We start from the raw sequence: 22,186 nt of genomic DNA, 5'->3' as shown, positions 1-22,186 counted from the left end.
GAGGATCTGGACACTTACAGACTCTCCACGGTCACCAGACTTTCCAGCAGGGCCGACGGTTCCAGGGGCGCCAGGGGGTCCGGGGGCACCGGAAGCACCGGCAGCACCAGACTCACCACGCTCTCCCTATAGGCAGGACAGAGAGGAACAGAGACGGGTCAAGAGATCCCAATACGTTGCAGTATGTGATGCCTATTTCAGCCATGCAAGTAGTCGTGTAATGGTGCCCGGTGTAGATTGTCTACAGTATACCAAACAGGCGGGTTCCCAAAGTGAAGGGTTGAATTTGTCTTGAGGTCATGTGTATGAGCATAGCTCTCACCTTGGGTCCAGCAGCACCATCGCGACCAGAAGATCCCTCGTTACCAGGAGTTCCCTCGCGACCAGACTCGCCAGGTGCTCCAGCCAGTCCAGGGGGTCCCATGGGTCCGGGAGGTCCACGCTCACCAGAGGGGCCACCAGGTCCCTGCTTGCCAGGCTCTCCCTAAAGCAGGAAACAGAGAACCGGGTTAGACCTCAACCACAACACGAGAGGAACCACTACTGAAGCAGAGCAATGACGAATCAACTGTATGAATAAGCTACTGCAAGAGCGCTGCACTTGTCGGCTGCCATCTTGGCAGAGATAGCACAGAGGGCCTTTAGCATCATCGCGGCAGGCTTGCAGACTATCCAATCACTGCCTCATTGAAAAACTAGGGATATCCACCATGAACTGTGTCTTCTATGCAAAAGCCTAACGGCATTTAAGTTCTATAACTAGCTGTCTACAGCACTGACCAGTTGTCCGGCGAGGCCGGGGAAACCGCGCTCGCCTCTCTGTCCGGGCAGACCAACAATACCACGCTGTCCACCAATACCCTGAGGTCCGGGAGTTCCAGAGGGTCCCTGTAGGAGAGAAAGAGAGAACAGGTCATCGAGGTGTCCCTTTTCTAAAGCGTCAGATCTAAACTCCAGCGGCGTGTGTTACAGGTGCAATCCATAAGGAGTATTCATATTGTTCTCTCTTGTCAGTGTAGGGGTCAGAGTGTTACTTTGTTAGGGTGACGGCCCCCCAAAAAAGGGGTACTTACATTGGGACCATCTCCACCAGGCTGTCCCTTCTCTCCCTGGGCGCCAGGGGGTCCGGCAGCGCCGAGCTCACCAGGACGACCGGCGGGGCCAGTCTCACCACGGTTACCCTTCTGTCCTTCCTTTCCACCAGGGCCTGCGGGTCCGGGGGGTCCGTTGTTGCCCTGACAGAAAGAGGAGAGGATGGTTAAGTATGAGATGAGGCTGAGGTTGACCCGAATACACCAGTATCATTGGCTGTTATCAATGACAGTATTGTGATCAGCTAAATGCTAAGCTAACGCCTAGCTAGATTGCTTGTTTGGGCATCAGGCAATGCCGTTATGTCTCGGGTTGGTTGCACAATAATATGCTGTACTGATAGTTGTGCTGTTGCATTGTGGGATTGCTGTTTTAAGCTATTATCGAGCCGTTTGCTTGCTTAGTGTTAGGCCATGGTTAAATCTGGAACCTATGGCCACAGCCAGGGTATTGACTGGTACACCGATGGAGGATGGTGCAGTGTGAATGGAATGGTGGTAGAGATAGAAGTACTTACAGATGGGCCGGGAGGTCCAACTCTGCCAGCAGCACCGGGGAAACCAGTGGCACCCTACGGAGAGAAAGAGAGGCACTGGTCAACCTAGTGTATCAGATTGGGAAGCATGATACTACTTTACAAACGCCATCTTTTACGGTCAGACAGACGGGAGATGTTGGGAGGATGAGATACACAGCTACTTACAGGGGGACCAGCAGAACCACGTGCGCCCTTAGCTCCGGTGTTTCCAGCGGGACCCTGTGTGGATACAGCAGTGCTTCAGTCAGTAAGCAGGAGCAATACAAACATCTCTGTGATACGGTGGTCTTAGCGGGTAGACCAATATAACAACACAGCTGAAGTCGCTGATATTACCATTGTAGGGCTATGCTCGTGCCATTCATTTGTGTAATGACTTTACGGCATATCAATAAAGAACTGTATAATAATAATAATATGACAGTATATGCCATTTTGGAGATGCTTTAAGCTAAAGCGACTTACAGTCATGCGTGCATACATTTGACATATGGGTCATCCCGGGAATCGAACCCACTAGCCTGGCGTTGCAACTGCCATGCTCTACCAATTGAGCTACAGAGGACCATTTAAGATGGGTCAGGGTGGGTACCCAGTGGTCAGTCCCACGTGTTATACCTGAGGTCCAGGGGCTCCAGTAGGTCCAGCGGGTCCCTGGGCACCACCGTCACCCTTGGCACCGTTATCTCCAGCCTCTCCCTTAGCACCAGGCTGACCATCTCCACCCTGAAGGAGAAGAGAGAAGAAGTGTGGAGGTTCATCTAGACCGGATGCTTTGGTAAGACAAGCCTGTCTCATTTAATGTCAATGAACTCCATTTAGAATCGTCGTAGTGTGCAAGATGTTGCGAGTCATCATCTTGATTGACAGCTGATGTCCGTTTTAACTGGCAACTGATTTCTGTGTGAATTGAGGACAGGTAAAGAGGTGTGTGTGTGTGTGTACTTACAGGAGGCCCAGCGAATCCAGCGGGTCCAGGGGCACCAGACTCACCACGCTCACCCTGGGAGAGGAGAAGGTTAGGGTTAGTCAGGTCAGGAGTGTGTTAAAGGTCAGGGACTAGCATCATATGAGTGTGGGTCAGTTCTTTCCTCTATACACCTTCATTTCTACTTAAGTGTCATTCTTTACTGCTTGCTTTGGTGCTCAGTACGTTCAGGCACCATTTGAGCTTTTCTTCGTGCATTGTGTCGACGCGGTCTCCATTTGAAGCTTCAAGACTAACACCCACAGAGAGATGCCTGTGGTGTGGATGCATGGGGAGCTATGTTTTTAGGTCTTTGTGTCATGTCTGTGGTGAGGTGGTAACCGGGTGGGACTGAGGTACTCACAGGTGCACCACGGGCACCAGAAGGTCCACCAGGTCCAGGAGCGCCAGTCTCTCCCTTGTCACCAGGAGAGCCAGCAGGGCCGTTGGGTCCGATGGGGCCAGTCATACCACGGACGCCATCCTTACCACCGGCGCCATCAACACCCTTGACTCCTTGGTCACCCTGTCAAACACAAGAGTAGCTGAATTAGTACTGTAAGTTGTGGGTTATGCAGATTACAGAGACGGATGAGAGCTTTTTTGGACTCAGTCAAGTCCACTGTAATGCAAGTGTACGTTTGGATGGATGGAGGGTATGCCACCGAGTGCCACAGAAGTATGAAGTCAAGGCCCACTGATGAACATGCATTTAGGCATGGAGGATGATAAGTGAAGGGTGGCACCGGTACTCACTCTGTCTCCCTTCAGGCCTGGCAGACCACCAGCACCACGCTCTCCGGGCATTCCCTGCAGGCCAGGGGGTCCCTGGCCACCGGGGGCACCTGCAGCACCAGCCTCTCCCTTAGCACCATCGTTACCAGCAGAGCCTGGAGAGCCACGGGCACCAGCGGGTCCAGATGGGCCGGGGCCACCGCGCTCACCGGGGAAACCTCTGTCACCCTGGGGTACGGAGAGAAGAGAGGGCGTCAGCTTTGGTTCTGGAGCATCACGTGTATATAAGGTGAAGGATGCTATTCGACGCATTCGAATGCTAATGTCTTTAGCCTCGGTCAGCTGGGCGCTAGGCTGTTGCTGCTTCAGCTGTTAGCCGTTGTCTTGCTTGGCTAAGTCGCTAGGCCACAGTGTAGCTGTGGCAGTCCATCACCCAGGAAGTGATGTCATTATTATTCTGGGATACTCACTCTGGATCCAGCAGAGCCAGGGGCACCACCCTCACCGGGAAGACCCTAGAGAGAGAGAGAGAGAGGAGAAGATATTAGAGATTACGACTAGAGATTTGAGATCTGCATTTGTGATGCTCAATGTTCAGCTGCGTCGAGTCCCAAATCTTGACAGGAAGTCAAGTGCCGTGTAGTGATGAGTAGCAAGGACAAGGCACGGGGCAGTGAGTGACAACACCAAAGGTGCTGTAGTCCTGTAGTATTCTTACCTGCTCTCCGGGCTTGCCAGTCTCACCAATAGCACCTTGGGGTCCTGGAAGTCCCTGTTATACAAAGAAACAAGTGAGAGACAGGTGAGGCAAGGGTCAGAGGTCCTGAAGTAGGAGGAAGGTCTGCGATCGGTCAGGTGCTGATCATTTCCCATAGTTCAGTGCTGTACCTGGAATCCAGAGGGGCCACCGGCTCCCTGCTCGCCTCGTTCTCCAGAAGGTCCCTGAGAAGGAGAAGAGTCGGTTAGGAAAATCAGTGTGACCGGCATAATGGTGGGTGCTACACCTTTGTAGTGGACGGGGTTACCCCCATATCATGTAAGGAAAAACAAACGGAGTGGTTTTGCAGTCTCCTAGGAGATTCCATGCTGGCTTGTATTAGAGATAGTGTTCGTTTGTGTGCAAGTGTGACGCAGTGCGGGTAATGCTGAAGAGCGTTGTCCTCAAAGCTTTGGGGAGAATGGGAGTGGAGCATTGTGGGATGCTGGAAGTGCACTTACGGCAACACCGGGGGCACCAGGAGCACCAACATCACCATCTTTGCCGGGAGCGCCAACAGCACCACCGGGTCCCATGACTCCTCTCTCACCAGGCTTGCCACCCTCACCCTACAGGGGAAGACAAATACCCATTAGCTCATTTCCCATCAGAGAGCAATTCTGTACACTGAAACCTAGGTTTTAGGCTATGGACAACCATGTCATACATTGTAGTGAAGGCGGCTGAGGTGAGAACGGCTCACAGGAATGGCTGGAATGGAGTCAATGGAAGGGTATCAACCACATGTGTTTGATACCATTCCATTGAGTCCCATTCCACCCCCATTATTAGAAGCCTTCCTCCCCTCAACAGCCTCCACTGTATACATTGGGTTACCTGTCAATTTCAGATCTCATTTCTCGAATTAGCCCGATAATGATTTTGCCCGAATAAGAGCAGCGCGAGAGAGAAGGGTTACTCACTCCGGCTCCCTTAGGTCCAGGGAATCCCATGACTCCGGGCTGGCCTCTGGCTCCAACGGGGCCGGGAGGTCCGGGGCGACCATCTTGACCACCGTTACCCTGTCACAGGAGAGGGCAGAGAGTCAGTGACCACAGTGATAATCGGTGGAAGTAGCCATAGGTCTCCATCTGCATCAGTGTCTTTCAGTGTCGTTGAATTGGTGTCGTGAGAGTCAGGTGTATCTGTAGCTGAGGAACTTACAGAGGGGCCAGTCTTGCCATCGGGACCAGGGCTGCCAGGGCTACCAGTCATACCCTAGAGATGGGGGGGGGGGGCAAAGGTGAGAGGGCAAAGGTCAGGCACATAACATAGGCAGCATACACATCTTGACATGCCATATTAACATGAATATGTGGGTTTCATTTTGATAGTATCTATTAGTTGTTGAATAATTATCCAACAATGATAGAGTTGAACAAATGTCCTGGGATCTGAGACCAGTCCCCTGTCTAACTCACCTTGGATCCAGGCATACCAGGCTCGCCGTTGCGGCCAGGCTCACCAGTGTTACCCTTAGCTCCAGCAACTCCGGCACCACCACGCTCGCCAGGGCCACCCTATTATGGAGGGAGAGAGAGAGAGAGAGAGAGAGAGAGAGAGAGAGAGAGAGAGAGAGAGAGATGGAAAGAGAAGGGTGGAGAGAGGAGTTTGCTGTACTTAGCTAGTGGCCATAGCATGTAGCAACGTTTGGAGGTGCACTGTGGTATATACATTTGAACATGTGTGTGTGTGTGTCTGTTCCAGGTATATGTGTATGTGTGTCTGTTCCAGGTATATGTGTATGTGTGTGTAGTCACCTTGGGGCCAGAAGCTCCATCAGAACCAGGGAAACCACGGCTTCCAGGGCCACCCTGTAGGGGGCAACAAACACATCACAGGTCAATACCACAACACCGTCTGTTACTCCGTCAGTACCACAACATTCCTGCTACCTCAGTACCAGAACACAACCATTCAGTAACATTACTGCTCAGCAATCACAGCCCTCTGGTGGCCAAATTAGGTTACGAGCTAGCCATTGGTTCCAAAAAGAGGTAAATAATCACATTGACTTATGAATGCTTATGTGATGGAATAGTGGTATAGATGTCATCGTTGTGTATGCGTGTGCCAATACTAGCTGTGCTGTGAGGAAGTAAGCAATGTAAAAAAAGACAAATGTCCAAGTTCTTGTATAGCACTCTCCTACTGACCCAGTTCCTATAGTTGATTTAAAGCATTATATTGGATGGTTCAAATTATATCATTTTGATGGGTATGAGGCAGTAACGCAATAGGAAAACAGTGGAGCAAGAGTATTGTGGATTTGGAGGACTACAACACAGTTTGGTGAGGTGGGGGGGGGGGGGGGGGGTATTCTAAAAGTAGGAGATAGGAGGACAGTCAAATTGAGATATTGGTCAACAGATTCTAACGCCGGGCTAGTTCCATTATTATAGCATACTTTCCTCCTCTCTCTCTCCTAAAGAGAAGGGGAAGGGGGGGACACCTACATGTAAAGGACAGGAGAACAGTATGATGAAGAGGGGACACTGTGACTATCTGGGGTACTTACGCGCTCGCCGGGGGCTCCACGGGCACCAGCAGCACCGGGCTCACCACGGCCTCCTCTCTTGCCTTCCTCACCAGCAGGGCCGGCGGGTCCCTGGACTCCAGCGGGGCCCTGGGTAATGGAGAAACGAGATGAAGGTCAGAGAAATGGAGGGTGGCAAGGCATTGTGCTGAGATGTGGATCAGTACACAGTGGTGGAGTTCAGACACATACGGACTGCTGACTGAGCATGTGCGGACAGAGTACGTGCTACGGGCGACTTGGTGGATTGTATTTGACCAAAGAGGAAGTCAAAAGGTGTACTTACAGACTCTCCCTTAGCGCCAGCCTCTCCCTTGGCTCCATTAGCACCAACCTCACCCTAGGTTGAAGAAATAACAAACATCATTATCAGAATCCACACTCAATGGTCTGTGCATTCTGACCAAGTTACAACATCAATATAAATTAAGATAACATATATTTATTTTAATTTTTTTGTACAATATCTAGTGATGGAAGTCAGAGAGAGCTGGACTTACAGTGTTACCCTTGGGTCCGGGAGCTCCACCAGCACCCTGGGGTCCGGGGGGTCCACGGGGTCCAGGGAAGCCAGGAGCGCCAGCAATACCAGAAGAACCCTGGAGGAGGCAGCAGAGAGACAATCATTATACTTCCTGGATTCATCATCACTGAGTGACCAGTCAGTGACAACAATATTGGTTATTTCCAAAGTTGAACTAACAAATACCAAGACAAACCAATGACAACTAAAAGGGTTAGTTCACTGAGGAGTGGGGTGAGGTGTATACTTACAGGGGCACCCTTGGTACCGGGGCTTCCATCAGCACCGTTGTTTCCCTACAAGAGACACAAACCAACGGGTTAGAGGGGAACGTCTCTCACAAGGATAGCACATTTCACTTAAAGTCTCCAACACAGTCCAGAGGTGCATTTCACTAGAGGTTTCTAAAGCTGAGACTCACAGCAAGGCCTGCAGCGCCAGCGGGTCCGGGGTTACCAGCCTCTCCACGGGATCCCTGGGGTCCCTCGCCACCACGAGCTCCCTGGGCACCAACCTCTCCCTGTTGGGGTGAAGATAGGTCAGGGCAAGAACCTGGAACTAATATTATACTAGTACTACCCTAAGTACTACCCTACATAAGTACTACTCTAGTAGTACTACTGCTACCAAGTTAAGTACTACTGTACTAGTACTGTACTACCCTACTCCCTAGTACTTCCTTATGGTAGTACTGTACTATGCTGCCGTTCAATTAAATGATGTCCACATCATGACCCCATATAAATCAATGTGACCTCTGACCCCACATTACCCCTGTCCATGAAGACATAACAGCAACATCAAGACTGTCCTGAGTCAGAGGGTTCTTTCTTCTCATAGTCATCCTTCAGATAAGCACCAACCCAACAGCTGTTCATATGTTTTTTTATCTCATCTACCTCTCCAAATACTGCCCCCTGGGAAAGAGCTAGAGGTGAGGGTCGAGGGTGGAGGATAGACAGGAAGATGGTATACAGGTGTGTGAACATGGATAGGTGCAAGTTGACATCTTACCTTGGCTCCAGGGCCACCGGGGAAACCAGAGGCACCAGCGGGGCCAGTGGGGCCCTAGAATACAAGAAAACAAGAGGGAGAGAGAGAGGAATGAGTTACAGTCTAAATGATGAATACTGCATAAGTGTGCTTGTGTTTCTGTTGATGGTTGTGTACTGTTTATGTGTGAATAGATAGCTGCCGTTAGTACTTACAGGAGGACCAGCAGCACCAGCAGCACCATCGTTACCACGAGCACCCTGCAGGAGAGAAAGACACAAAGAGAGAGAGACACAACAGGGTCAGATGCAACTAGCTATCACCCTTCAGAGTCCAATTCCAATATGGCTGAACTATAAACATAAATTGTAAACCAACAAAATGGCTGACCCTTCAATGTCAGAATCCAACATGACACTGTAAAACTAAATAACTGATATACTGAATTGTAAGAACACGTGAAATATGGCTTCCTACTGAGGCCAGTATACAAGGCAGTACAAGGCTTATGTCCCACAAATATAAGACATTCAAGTAAATCAGGTTGTGAGGTCTTTTGTAGATTGAGAGTAAGAATGGTTGTTTCCAACAAATTAGCCCTGGACTGACCAGTAAAACATCTGAAATATGCAAAACGCTTGGGAGACGTGATGACCCTTGAGCTACAGGAATAGTGTCTCTTGCAACTGTGTTGTGACGGTGATAGTGCACCCCTTGTTTATGGTTACAGGGGGTGGTGTAAAGTACTGAAGTCAAAATACTTTAAAGTATCTTGACTTTTACTCAAGTCTGACAATTGGGTACTTGTTCCACCACTGGTTACAGGGGGTGGTTTTGGGGTTGACTTACAGCAGCTCCGTTGGGACCAGAACGACCTCTCTCACCAGGCAGACCACGGGGTCCCTAAAAGAGAGGGACAGATATTGGCACGGTAAGTAATCATGGCTGCCATTCACATTGCTACCGTATTGCGGAATGCTAAAAACGAGCGTGATCTTCTCTGCACTCATTTTCTCGTGTAGGACTGTTGACAAAATGGAAGGTGGGACTCACCATGGCTCCAGGGGCTCCGTTCTCACCGGATGCACCACCCTCTCCCTGAGGAAGGACAAACGGACAGGTCAGTGAATGGGGGACGAGAGAGGGGAATTATGTGTGATTTCAACATTAGTAGGAGAGATGGAGGAGAAGGGGTCTCACCTTGGGTCCAGCAGGGCCAGACTCTCCCTTAGCTCCATCCAGACCGCTGAATCCCTAGAGAAGGAAGTAGAGAGAGATAGAGAGGAGAGAGAGAGAGAGAGATGGAGGACAATATTAGACGAGAGGAAAACAGGGCAGATTGTATTGCTGCTATTTGGGAAGTATAGGCTGATGTTGCCGCCAGACACTGGTCCAAGATCAGTTTAGCGTGCATCCCCTTCATGATTAAGGTTAGGCATAGGGACGTTTAGGGGATCCTGGATCTGTTCTGGAGAGTAACCTCTACCAAGACAGTTTGGGGGTGTGGTGACTCACTCTGTGTCCCTTGATGCCGGGAAGGCCGGGGGTTCCGGGGAATCCACGAGCTCCCTGGAGAGAGAGAGAAAGAGAAAGAGAAAAAAAGATAACGGAACATGTTATCAGTGCAGTTGATGGCTTAATATTCCTTGAAGTATATGAGATGTCTCATGGTGTCTGACTATTAGGTGCTATTGCTTGAGACTAATGTTCTAGAGTGAGTGTATGGACGGAGTATGGAGTGACATTTGAATGACATTGCGACTCACCTGTGGGCCGGAAGCTCCACGCTCACCGGGGCGACCAGGCTTGCCAGACTCACCCTGGATGGGAGTAGAGGAGGGTAGGAAGGAAGGAAGGAAGGAGTGGGATGGAGAGGAGGAGACAAGGTGAGGAATAAATGATGKTCCAAATCCATCCCCTTTATGAWTATCTTACCCAGAAATTGTCCTGGGACATAGATGGTAAATGGTCGATTTTAATTATGGATATCTTGGTGACTTACATCATCTCCGTTCTTGCCAGGGGGACCAGCAGGACCACGGGGYCCCATGGGACCCTGTAAGAYATAAACCACTGGGTGAGAAGGCTGTGTATGTGTGTGTGTGTGTGTGTGTGTGTGTGTGTGAGAGAGAGTTATCTTGATATGAGAAATATCATTACAATTTGTCAGTGATGGAAATAATCTAGGATCATTTGTCATTCATCTAGAAACTTGATTACCTAATAGGTAGTTAAATCAAAATACTATTGGAAGGTGGTGATGGGGGTCTGTGTTGTGTGTGTGTGGGGGGGGGGGTACATTAACATACATTGGTGACCCTGTGACCTTAGTTGACTCCATTCCAAGCATCAGGATAGAGCAAGAACTATGCAGCAGGTAATGGGTGGTTTAGTATTCTGGAGGTTGTTTGGAAGTTGTTTTTTAAGCGTAGTTATTGTATGTTGAGCTATTTTTCAGCTTTTTGGCATTGTATTGCCCTGCAGAATATGGCGTAGAATTTAGCTCAAAGTGTGTGTTTATGAGGGATTCAGATACTGAGGTGATGTTGAGATGGTGGGGTATCATTTTCTGGAATATTCCCGGAACGAGATACTCACAGAAGAACCAGCCTCACCAGGCTCACCAGGGGGGCCAGTGAAACCCTGAGGTCCCTGTAGGGGGAGACAAAGAGATCATGTCAGACTTTGATGTTCATTCGTCCAACAAAAAAACAACGTTGTTTAGTTTTGTTGACAATGGGCAATAAGTCCTGTGGGTAAAACATTCCCACGGTCATTATAGTTATCGAAGACTGAAACTGAATGTTTAAAAAAAAAGAAAGGAGGACAAAAAGCAATACAAATAGTCAACTATGTAAAGCCAATGACAGACTAGCAGCTTACTAAAATGGAAATAAAATGACAAGAACTTAACAGATACTAAATAGAAATGGTCAGGAACCTATCAAATTAAACTAAGTTAACATACAGCCATATATGCTTAAAAAAAACACACCTACAATTAAACAACTCAACTTCAACTCCCATCATGCAATTCACCTAGTCATAAACTGACCTCTTTTTGGACCTTTGACCCGAGATCTCTTCCCCTACGTGACATATGTCACTTAAACAGCTAGAACACAAAGGGAAGGGATACTTACACTTGAGCCAGGAGGTCCAGGGGGACCACGGGGACCCATGGGGCCCTGTCAATCAAAAGGAAAAGAAACGATCAGTAAATGATTGACCAATCACAGTCTTCCCATTAGAATATATCTTTGAGAAGGAGCCAACTGACCAAAGGATCAACCAAAGGTTGGGTGGGCGAGGGTTAAAGTCCTCCCAAAAGTATACATTCTAATGCCCAACAGTCGCACCATGATGAGAGATATTAGAGCCGTGGTATCAGTAACCTTTCAAGGCATCTACACAGTGGTAACAGGGGAAGTGATGCTATTCTTGAAGTGACAAAGTAGGAAGAGTCAAAGGTTATGCAGATATCTCAAACATGTACTGCGTGGTGCTAGTCGTTTATGGAATATGGAAGTACCGTAAGACATAAAAATATATATATATTTTTTATGGGATAGTATTTGTCGTGACATATGGAGTACCACAGAGGCCAATTTGCAGGACTTCTGCTGAGAAAAAGTCTCTCATGGCCATAGTTTTTTGGTAGTGTCTATACACAAAACGGATACCATGAGTGAGTGATGCTACTAGGCCAACAGGCTCTGTGTAGTTGTATGCCCGTACCATGGGGCCGGGCATGGACATGCCACCGCCGCTCTTCTCATCAAAACCACCAGACATCTGAGGGGAGAAGTTCTATAGGGAGACACAAGGTAGAGATGTGTTACAGTCAGTCAGTATTGGGAATCATGAGAATAGTACAGTGATCTCGACATACAGTATATGGATGGGCCTAAACATGGCTAGAGAATGCAAGGCACTAGGCCTGTCCATATCAATGAGAGATCTGTTCATATCCATTACATATCCACAGGGTGACTACCTCTCTGGCGTTTCCTAGCTGCCCACTCCTGGCTGGGCGCTGTCCACCTGCCCTGGTGCTGAAATACAGACTGCACTGCACTCTAACCAGAATAGCTTAGCGTCACACCTCCCGTGCTCTTGCCTCTACTCTTTTGGGAGGTTTATCATTGTGACTTGGAGATTTCCATTCTGAATAGACTAGCACAATAGTTCCTGTTGTATTCACTGTGCAAACACTGTATTTGGAGCCTGTCCAGACTATAAGGAGATCAGTGAGGTTAAGATATGTGCCATCATAAGAGGGTGTTGGTATGTTCTCCACCCAGCTATCAGATTTAGCTACTTTCTCCCATTTCTTTAAATCTAAGCTACTAACCCCCAACAGAAGCTGCCCCTAATCTCTGATCTAGGATCAGTTTCCTCTGTATAACGCATAACCTTTTAACCTGGGTCAAAGCTGACTCTGAGTCAGTGCTAAGTAGGCTAAGCGTCCATCTTGGCCTGAGATACTTACTCCGCCAAGACCAGGGGGTCCAGGGGGGCCTGGGGGTCCAGGAAGGCCGGGCTGGCCGGGAATACCGTTGTTGCCGGGGAAACCAGCAGGTCCCTGCAGGAGAGACGAGAGAGAGAAGCTGGTTAGGGATGAACTATCACAGAGACGTAGTAGTCATTGAATATAGAAAAGGGCTTCGTTATTATCTATGGGAGATAAGGCATCAGTGAAGAGTGACAAGGGGAAAGCTAACGTAGGCCTAGGGTTTGGGGTGAACTCCAGGCATATAGGCCCCTAGTATAATAGAAGGAAATTGATGGGTCACATCTGTAATACCTTCAGATGACTTTTACATTAGTCGAGCTATCTACCTGTCCTTTCATACATCAAGCTATTTGTTCATCCAACTGTATGAGTATCTACCAGTCTGTCTGTCTGTCAGTCTGTCCATTCATCTGATCGGAGATAAAATTACACGCGTGGTCTCACTTACAAGACAATCCCAAGTACCTTAAATCATAAAGATTGTAACCCTACACTGTGCCCACTTCAAGTATTTGGTTAGGGCCAACCAGTCACTGTCGCAGATATTGTGAGAACCACATTATTCTTCAAATTAATTTGAAATGGAGTAGAACTATTCAAGATAAGAAATTGTATTTCGTGTTCAATAAATGCACAATATATCTGCATATGCAAATCCACACATATCTCAAAATACTAGTCACCAAATGGGTATCTAGACAGGTTGGGCTTGGATGAAGTAAAACATGTATACCCATTGAAAAACATGAATTGAGATTTAAATAATGAAGATAGTGGTCGACTGGTCGAGCCAACTAGCTCCACTAGTAAACTCCAAAAGACTCTGGATGTACATGTTTATCCATTGCCTTCGATTATAATCGAACCTCATGTCAGACATTACCAACATAAAAACAGAATCTACTAATAGCTAATATCTTATAGGCCAAAACTCTGCTATGAGTATTACGAGTTAGTACAACAGTCATTATGAGTGATATGTGCAAGATGCTAGGCCTGTCCTTTAAAACTGAGACAAGAGGCACACAAGTACAAAAAGACACCAGAACATAAGGGCCAAATCCTAACTTGGGATATAGGTGCAAACCTTTAACGTCCACACACCTCTATCAATGGAGGATATAGGTTTTGCATGAATCTCCTGTTTGTTAGGTTTTGGCCCCCAGGAAGTGAATACAAAGCAATAAGGAAGTGAAACGTACTGGCTCTCCCTTGGCTCCACGATCACCCTGGGGTCCCTATTGATGGGGAAATAGCAGCATTAGGTTATGGTTGTAATTTAACACGTGGTTCTTATTGTGCTATGGCCTTACTAGTTTTACAGTGCAAGATAAAAAAATAGTTTTGTTGCAATGATGTGTTTATAATGAATCAACAATCAAAAAAATACATGTAAAGTACACTTTAAACGTTAACAATAATAGCAAATCTAATTATAATAGCCTTATCTAATAGTTAATAACAACAAGGATCATTATATCATATTTACCTCAACCTTTGGCTCCTGGAAGCCTATGGTAGCAACAGAAAAACAACAATTAGATTCAAATGTGAAATATCTGAAATGGTCTGAACAGTAAACAAATTAAATATTTGTAGGGTGCATTTAAAATTGTACATAAAGCCTATGTTATTAGATTTAGAATTACTAGGGGCCTACAATGTCTGAACTAGGCCTAATGAAAGTGTACACAAATGCCCAATTTGAGACTTGGTCAAAGTTGAAAGGAAGGCCAAGGGTAGTTAGGAGGTGGCAGTGGCACCAGACTGGACATGCGCATTATATGTGCCTGAAGCACTGAATAGTATCCCATCCCATTTCGGAGGAAAGGGGGAAAAAATGACTGGTGTGATTAGAATAAAAGGTAAATCCAAGTTAATTCCTCGTTGGCCATCCATAAAATGCTGTCCAACCCCTTAAAAGTAAAAGCCGAACAGTCCCTTTGAGGCCTCGAAAAACTTGTCAAAACTGATTCTGAGAGTGCCTGCGCCTGTAACGTAAACCTCGTTGCGTCGGGAGGAAATCGGCGTACCGTCATCGGGGCAGATGGGGCAGCATTCGTCGTGGGGGATCACTGGATTGGGGCAGTCCGATGTGTCCTCGCAGATAACTTCGTCGCACATGACGGTGCCGCTGTCGCACACGCAGATCTGGCATGGCTCGGGTTTCCAGACATCTCTGTCGTTGTAGAATTGGCCGTCCAACGTACAGCTGCCGGCGGTGCCTGAGAAAGATGCAGAGATGAAATGGTTTAGAACGCTTGCCTCCAATGTCGACCTAGAAGGCACGGATGCCCATGTGATGACGCTTTGACCAGGTGATGCATACGAAAATGTATGTACTCACCAAATCGCTCTGGATAAGTGTCTGCTAAATCGTTTCCTAACTCCAGTCCTTGATTACCCCCACAGTACACCTTTTTGTTGTAGCCCCACACAAGCTCATTTGATTCAACTTGTCAACTAACATGAATCATTAAGCCCTCATCAAGTTCATTCGGGTGAGTTTGTCAGCGGCAACAACAGAAATGTGTGCTATCGGTGGTACTCAAGGACTGGAGTTAAGAAACGCTGTGCTAAATGACAAATGTATTTGTAATGCCTTGATTGGAATGAACAACAGGACAGAAGGCCTGGAAAACGATTAAAGTAAGGTATATTTCCAACATTTATGTTGAAAAATATTGTTGAAATGTAAAATAGGGGTGGGTATAATTTGTGGTACGTTCCAACAGGAATATGTTACAAAAACTTCGTAAATAACAAGATTGCCAACAAACAACGTTTTCACTCAGTACGTTTATTCTGAAAAATGTCTGTCCTCACTCTGGTAGCCTATGGACAAACATTAAGAATAAGCTACATGGTGAGTTGATGCCTATTCGGCAGCTAGTTAGCTAAGTGAATTGATCATGCTACTTTGTATGCGTTGTCTTTTGGCATCCTTGTACATGACGACGTTTTTGGAACAGATTCCTGTTATAACGTTCGACAAATTATACCCACCCGCAAAATAGTAAGCCCTGAGGGGGTATACTACAAAGTCGGATCAATTAGTTACCCGGATAACTTGCCTAAAAATTCTGAAATAACTTATTGATTTTCTGCATCATTAAGAAAATAATAAGTATTTGTTTATTTTATTAAAGTTAGATGGCTAAGTAATTGATCCGGCTTTGTAGTATAGTCATCAGGCTTGATTACCTCTGAAAAGTAGTTTTGAGCTTGTTTATTTATTGTTGGATATGCAACCAGACATTGCATTCCCAAAGTAAGCCCAGCTAGCGCTCGAACTAGGCCTAAATAGCCAATATTATATTATATTGTATTGATGGCGAATTTGTGGTCTTCGATTAACCGTGGGCCCGACTACCTGTGTCCAAACCAACAATGTTGGTCCACAGGCGCTGCTACAATTTGACTGTAGCGGGCGAAACAGTCAGTGGAAAAGGTCCACGTCGTCAATGCTGTCCTCCAAACGCTGCTGAAATAACGGAAAACTATCGGTTTGGCAACCACCAGAGTTTATACCTCAGTGGAAAGTTTCCGAAGTCTGAATGTGTTTTCAATTATTTAAAAAATGAAAAGGGGATGGTAGGGGGCGCATCGAAAACATTTAAATGTTGGTGGAGTTGCATTTCAGAACCACATGGTGGCGGTACAGGGCCGTAGAGCGAATTTGCACATCTGTACGCCCCAGATGCAACTAGAAACCCTATACTCAAGTGTAGGGTGACGCCATACATCCAATAACTTAAAACGGATCATGTAGTTTGTCTATAGGTAAATCATTTAGGTTCTTATACTTTATCTCTATTTTGAATACACTTTTTGTAAGCAGCTACCTATGCCAAATAACTGAGCTTGAAACTATTCAAAGGAAGTTGCGCATGATGATGCTTTGCCCTCTCCTTCAACGTGTAGGTCACTGTATTCTTTCCACAAAAGTAAAAAAATATAGCCTACCTGTGATGAATGACTGTATACTAGGATATATTCCATTTCGAAAAACTCGAGGTTCAAGATTACCATCGTTCAGGAATGACCCTGTTCCTTTTCTACATTGCTGACATTTAGCCTCAGGCTACGAATTATTGCTCCATAACCAACTGAATAACTTTACCCTTTATTTCCAGACTGTTGGGCCATATAGGCCCATTCAATTCCACCTTTCCACCCAACCCAATGGGCAGAGAGTTGGCATGCCTTGTAGCCTTCCCCTCTATCCCTTACATGCGTTCACATATTTCCAGCTGTTAAAATGTACCTCCAGGGCATCAAATAACGAGTGGAAGGGAAAGCCTTGGAACCTGTACCAACTCGTTCCAAAGGCACGCGCAATCAAGCGTGAGAAGGCCCACAAGCAATGATGCACATACACCCACAAGCTGCAAGAGGTAGGCTATCCTTATGAATCCCACAAAAAAAACTGTTGACCAGACAATAAACATTTACCACAGATAATGAACAGAAATGTATCCTAATATGGACATGTATCTGAATGGCTCAATCATCACCAAACCACCGTTCTCCTTCACCCCGTCTTTCCATATCAACTTCGTTAAGACAATAGACACCAGAGGCAAGGAGAGACTAAAAAGAGACACTTACGATCGTCCTCGCCTTGTCCTCTTGCCAAAAGCACTGTTGCGCTGAGCAACAGCGCTAACCGAATATCCACAAAGCTGAACATGTCTAAATATTAGACATGTAGACTCTTTGAGGCGAGGGGGGAAGTTATTTTTTTCCGTTAGACTCCAATCATACAAGTAGGGTCCGGTCCTCTGTATTTCCAATCCAGACCCCGCAGAAAAGTCCCTACTGCCTAAAGAAACTTTTTGCCCTGCCTTTTATATTCCAAACTTTTGGGGAGGTGCTGGCCACACCAGAAATCTCCAGCATGCTCATGTTCATACAACAAAAGTCCCTCCTTCCATCAGTGCAAAGGGGGTGTCGTAGGCACATTTTTCACCTTAAAGTCTCAGGAAACTTGATCTTTGTAGAAAAGGTGGAGGTTTTGTAAAAAAAAAAAAAACATCCCCTATCCCGGCATAGACAGACGACAGGCCATGGCATCTCCAAAAGTCTATTGGCGAGGAGGGCCCGGATAGCTAGCTCACTGTCGGTAAATTCTACAGGGTTGCAATTAAATAGAAACGAGCTGTGCACAGGAAAGGGACTTAAATGATGTTCCTTACCCCGCTTGTGTGTTTCCAGGCAGATGTTATTTTGTTGTCAATATTGAATGCTTTGCAGTTGTAGCACAGTCTTACTTTCACGAGTAAAAGGTGCCACATCAACGTGGACACGACATTGGGCATGCACTGTTCCCTCAGGAGCTGTGGTTTCGTTGCAATTTTATTATTCTGTGAGGATGGACTGGCTGTTGCTTAGCAGGCCTGTACATCTGTGTCTGGGCCTAGGATATTTCTGATCGAAATGTAGCTATCGGAAACGTTTGCCTACATTTTTGTTTAACGTGAAATTGCTCATCGATTGAATCCAGATGTGGGGCACGATCGAATGTAATTCCTAGGATTATTTTCGTTTTTGAAGTAAATGTGGTTTGGAGTTCTATGACCGATCATATTGGGAGAGGTGTGCAGGCTTTCGATAACCTATTGCATGTAGTCAAACGTATCGATACGGATCTTGATTTGATGAAAGGATGGCTGCTAGGCCTTACTGAGCTACAGTTTAGGGGAAGAGTGTGTGCACTGTCGCTATCTGGCACATTGGAAATTCACAGTTTAGGCAATAGTATTATTTTGGCTGGAATTTAACGTTTTTAATTTCACATTTGTTCATAGTATAGTTCATGCGATATGGGGTCGGCTTCGGGAAGGTATACGTGGAATGAGAGATCGGAAAATTGAATGGCTGTGGATTGCCAGCGCATCTTTCATTTTGGCATCAATCCCACCACAGGTCGCCTGAGGAGAATACCGTCAATTAACTCCTGGTTATAACCTGTTTGAAGAATATATACCTGATTCTCTCTGGATGGAAACCGTCAACTCTTCTACGTCTACTGGTCATGTGCATGCTGCAGAACGTCTGTGCACAGACATAAACACGCTAAAAAAAAGTTAGAATGACTGAAACAGATGTGGAAACTCCCCTGCAATTCAACAACGGAAGAATTCGTTTACAAACGAAAAAGAATGTCATTATTTCGGACCTTTTGTCTCAAGTTTGTTGTTAGTCCTGCTATAAAGAGTCAAAAAGCACCCGAACTCCCCAGACTGAAGGTGTCATACAACATCCATGCACATATAGCAAATAAAAACAATGAGATATTAGTGAATAATGTGTCATTGTAGGTCGCCAGATGCACTGTTCCGTAACGCCCATAATGTATTTACTACGCACAGAAAGACAGACACCTCTCCATAGACGAGCCTACATCTTCCTTTAAAAATAAAACTTTTTTTTTTGGCATCAGTACAGTCTTTTCTCTGCACTGCCGACACGTTGCAGCTTTGAGCAGAACTACTCAATCCCATCCCGGCTCTTTCCCTTCACTTCTGAACCTCTCTCACATCACATGCCTTCACATTATCCAAGAAATGCGTCTGTCTTTTTTTTTTTACGAGGATGACGATGGAATGCTTTCTCTGAGATAGAAAGCGCCACCTCATCATTTCGAGTTCTGAAGCAGGTGTATGTGGGATTAAATTACAAGTGCATTGTACCATTATTAAAAACAGAACGGGGCATGATTGGCTTCTCATAATGATGGAAATTCTGTAAGAAAGGGGAGCTAGCTTTGCGTGAATGAACCCTCCATTTGGATATGTGGCATTTAGGATGGACTGCAGTACAGTCCAATGACAGTCTACAGAGCCAATGGCGAGCCACCCGGCAATTGTGTGAAGGAGATGGCCGTTACGACCAAATTATCCATCCTAAAGATAATTTCATTCAGATCAACCGCATGTTTGATAGGCTGTACGTCTACAATGACCAATGAAATTCATCGTAGTTTTGTGATTTTTGTTTTACGTGCGTAAAATACCCTACGTGGTGTTAATGTAAGCCTTCTTGCTTTATTTTTGATGGTGCAATGTAAGCGTCACTTGTCGACCAGCAGAAGAAATATAAACGTAATTTGACGGAAGACCGAATATGACGGAAGACCGAATACGCATTGGTTACTGCAATTACGTATAGTGCACCTTTTCCTTGACTGGCTTGTCTAGGCCTAGACCACTAAAAGTGTTTATTTATGACAGACCACAGGGTCGTGTAAAAGTCATGTACGACATAAATTGAGGTTATTCTTTTTTTTGTCTAATCTTCGCCCAAACTCTCCAAATCGAATCGCACCTAAAATTGAAACGTGCCGTGCAGTATGAATGTCAAGTGAAACCGCAAAAGCCACAGTGTTGACTGCTCTCACCCCCTGGATTTATTGGAACTCTTCACGCCCTGTAAATTGTGGTTATGGCGAGCGGATGGCCACCAATGTCTCCAGAGGGAAATGCATAACAAAAAAAGTGCCCACATAATTAAAAAAACAAAAAAAACATAAACACGGTCACGCTGAAAAATTAGCTAAAGACAGAGTTGTGACAGGGCTACTATTGACAAGGAAAAGTGTCAAACATCTCAAATTAAAAAGTCAAACTACAAGCCTGTAATCCAAGACCCTTTCCTTGGTTTAGTTCTCAGTATATCAAATTGTATTTGTCACATGCGCCGAATACAACAGGTCAGTGATCTTACTGTGAAAAGCTTAGTTATAAGCCCTTAACCATCAATGCAGTTCAAGAAATATAAATAAAAAGTAACACAATAAAATAACAATAAAGAGTCTATATACAGGGAGGTACCAAGTCAATGTGCGAGGTAATTTGTACATGTAGGTAGGGGTAAAGTGACTATGCATGGATAATAAACAGCGAGTAGCAGCAGTGTAAAAACAATTGTCAATGTAAATAGTCCTGGTGGCCATTTCATTAATTGTTCAGCAGTCTTAAGGCTTGGGGGTAGAAGCTATTAAAGAGCCATTTGGTCCTAGACTTGCCGCTCCGGTATGGCCTGCCGTGCAGTAGCAGACAACAGTCTATGACTTGGGTGACTGGAGTCTTTGGTTATGTGGAAACCAAGGAACTTAACTTTCGACCCGCTCCACTACATCTTCGTCAATGTTAATGGGGGCCTGTTTGGCCCGCCTTTTCCTGTAGTCCACCTTCAGCTCATTTGTCTTGCTCACATTAAGGGAGAGGTTGTTGTCCTGGCACCACAATGCCAGTTCTCTGACCACTTCCCTATAGGCTGTCTCATCGTTGTCACTGATCAGGCCTACCGCTGTTGTGTCGTCAGTAAACTTAATGATGGCGTTGGTGTCGTGTTTGGCCACGCAGTTGTGGGTGAACAAGGGAGTACAGGAGGAGACTGAGCACGCACCATTTAGGGGCCCCAGTGTTGAGGATCAGCATGGCAGATGTGTTGTTGCCTACCCGTACCAACTGGGGATGGCCTGTCAGGAAGTCCAGGATCCAGTTGCAGATGGAGGTGTTTAGTCCCAGGGTCCTTAGCTTAGTGATGAGCTTTGTGGGCACTATGGTGTTGAACGCTGAGCTGTAGTCAATGAATAGCATTCTCACATCCTTTTGTCCATGTGGGAAAGGGCAGTGAATTACAGACTCGGTCAAGGAGGGGTTGAAAATGTCAGTGAAGACACTTGCCAGTTGGTCCGTGCATGCTTTGAGTACACGTCAAGGTAATCCGTCTGGCCCGCGGCTTTGTGAATGTTGACCTGTTTGAAGGTCTTGCTCAGATCGGTTACGGAGAGCGTGATCACACAGACGTCCGGAACAGCTGGTGCTCTCATGCATGCTTTAGTGTTGCTTGCCTCGAAGCGAGCATAAAAGGCATTTAGCTCGTCTGGTAGGCTGGCTACACTGGGCAGCTCGCAGCTGGGTTTCCCTTCGTAGTCCGTAATAGTTTGCAAGCCCTGCCACATTGATGAGCGTCAGAGCCGGTGTATTAGGATTCAATCTTAGTCCTGTATTGAAGCTTTGCCTGTTTCATGGTTTGTCTGAGGGTGTAGCGGGATTTCTTATACGAGTCTGAATTAGTGTCCCGCTCCTTCAATGCATTTAGCTCGGTGCGGATGTTGCCTGTAATCCATGGCTTCTGGTTGGGAAATGCACGTACGGTCACTGTGGGGACGACGTTGATAGACACTTATTGATGAAGCGGTGACTGAGGTGGTATACTCCTCAATGACATTGGATGAATCCTGGAACATATTCCAGTTTGTGCTAGCAAAACAGTCCTGTAGCGTAGCATCCGCGTCATCTGTCCGCTTCCGTATTGAGCGAGTCACTGGTACTTCCTGCTTTAGTTTTTGTTTGTAAGCAGGAACCAGGAAGATAGAATTATGGTCACATTTGCCAAATGGAGAGTAAGGGAGAGCTTTGTATGCGTCTCTGTGTGTGGAGTAAAGGTGGTGTAGAGGTTTTATTTTTATTTTATTATTTTTTTCTCCTCTGGTTGCACATGTGACATGCTGGTAGAA

At 46.3% G+C, this 22,186-nt stretch overlaps 2 protein-coding genes across 4 annotated transcripts in view; both read right to left on the bottom strand.

The window, feature by feature from the left end:
* The window catches only part of col1a1a (collagen, type I, alpha 1a), a 31,852-nt gene extending 14,367 nt beyond the window's left edge, over nucleotides 1-17,485 (bottom strand). The window contains exons 1-21 of one of the 3 annotated variants that reach the window (XM_070449183.1): nucleotides 17,269-17,485; nucleotides 14,691-14,882; nucleotides 14,147-14,169; nucleotides 13,860-13,895; nucleotides 12,634-12,726; nucleotides 11,880-11,951; nucleotides 11,285-11,329; nucleotides 10,740-10,793; nucleotides 10,144-10,197; nucleotides 9,908-9,961; nucleotides 9,657-9,710; nucleotides 9,342-9,395; nucleotides 9,195-9,239; nucleotides 8,991-9,044; nucleotides 8,357-8,401; nucleotides 8,163-8,216; nucleotides 7,570-7,668; nucleotides 7,400-7,444; nucleotides 7,126-7,224; nucleotides 6,912-6,965; nucleotides 6,608-6,715 (exon numbers count right to left, since the gene is read on the bottom strand). In XM_070449183.1, coding sequence (XP_070305284.1) covers nucleotides 6,608-6,715; nucleotides 6,912-6,965; nucleotides 7,126-7,224; nucleotides 7,400-7,444; nucleotides 7,570-7,668; nucleotides 8,163-8,216; nucleotides 8,357-8,401; nucleotides 8,991-9,044; nucleotides 9,195-9,239; nucleotides 9,342-9,395; nucleotides 9,657-9,710; nucleotides 9,908-9,961; nucleotides 10,144-10,197; nucleotides 10,740-10,793; nucleotides 11,285-11,329; nucleotides 11,880-11,951; nucleotides 12,634-12,726; nucleotides 13,860-13,895; nucleotides 14,147-14,169; nucleotides 14,691-14,882; nucleotides 17,269-17,350 — 1,416 coding nt within the window. In that variant the 5' untranslated portion in view covers nucleotides 17,351-17,485. The remainder of the gene's footprint in view (nucleotides 1-6,607; nucleotides 6,716-6,911; nucleotides 6,966-7,125; nucleotides 7,225-7,399; nucleotides 7,445-7,569; nucleotides 7,669-8,162; nucleotides 8,217-8,356; nucleotides 8,402-8,990; nucleotides 9,045-9,194; nucleotides 9,240-9,341; nucleotides 9,396-9,656; nucleotides 9,711-9,907; nucleotides 9,962-10,143; nucleotides 10,198-10,739; nucleotides 10,794-11,284; nucleotides 11,330-11,879; nucleotides 11,952-12,633; nucleotides 12,727-13,859; nucleotides 13,896-14,146; nucleotides 14,170-14,690; nucleotides 14,883-17,268) is intronic. The other 2 variants (XM_070449184.1, XM_070449185.1) reach the window with 2 other exon arrangements.
* On the bottom strand, nucleotides 14-3,046 carry LOC139029388 (uncharacterized). The gene is made up of 9 exons (XM_070449188.1): nucleotides 2,962-3,046; nucleotides 2,580-2,633; nucleotides 2,249-2,356; nucleotides 1,796-1,849; nucleotides 1,610-1,663; nucleotides 1,074-1,235; nucleotides 781-888; nucleotides 323-484; nucleotides 14-126 (listed from the first exon to the last, which is right to left on the bottom strand). Exons 3-9 carry the CDS (start codon nucleotides 2,347-2,349, stop codon nucleotides 15-17), a joined length of 753 nt encoding a protein of 250 aa, XP_070305289.1. The 5' UTR covers nucleotides 2,350-2,356; nucleotides 2,580-2,633; nucleotides 2,962-3,046; the 3' UTR covers nucleotide 14.
* Nucleotides 17,486-22,186: the final 4,701 nt, after the last annotated feature.

The sequence above is a fragment of the Salvelinus sp. IW2-2015 genome, linkage group LG20 (genome assembly GCF_002910315.2).
Source record: "Salvelinus sp. IW2-2015 linkage group LG20, ASM291031v2, whole genome shotgun sequence".
Taxonomy (NCBI): domain Eukaryota; kingdom Metazoa; phylum Chordata; class Actinopteri; order Salmoniformes; family Salmonidae; genus Salvelinus; species Salvelinus sp. IW2-2015.
Note: the sequence above shows the minus strand (reverse complement) of the source record. Positions and strands in the feature narration are given on the sequence as shown.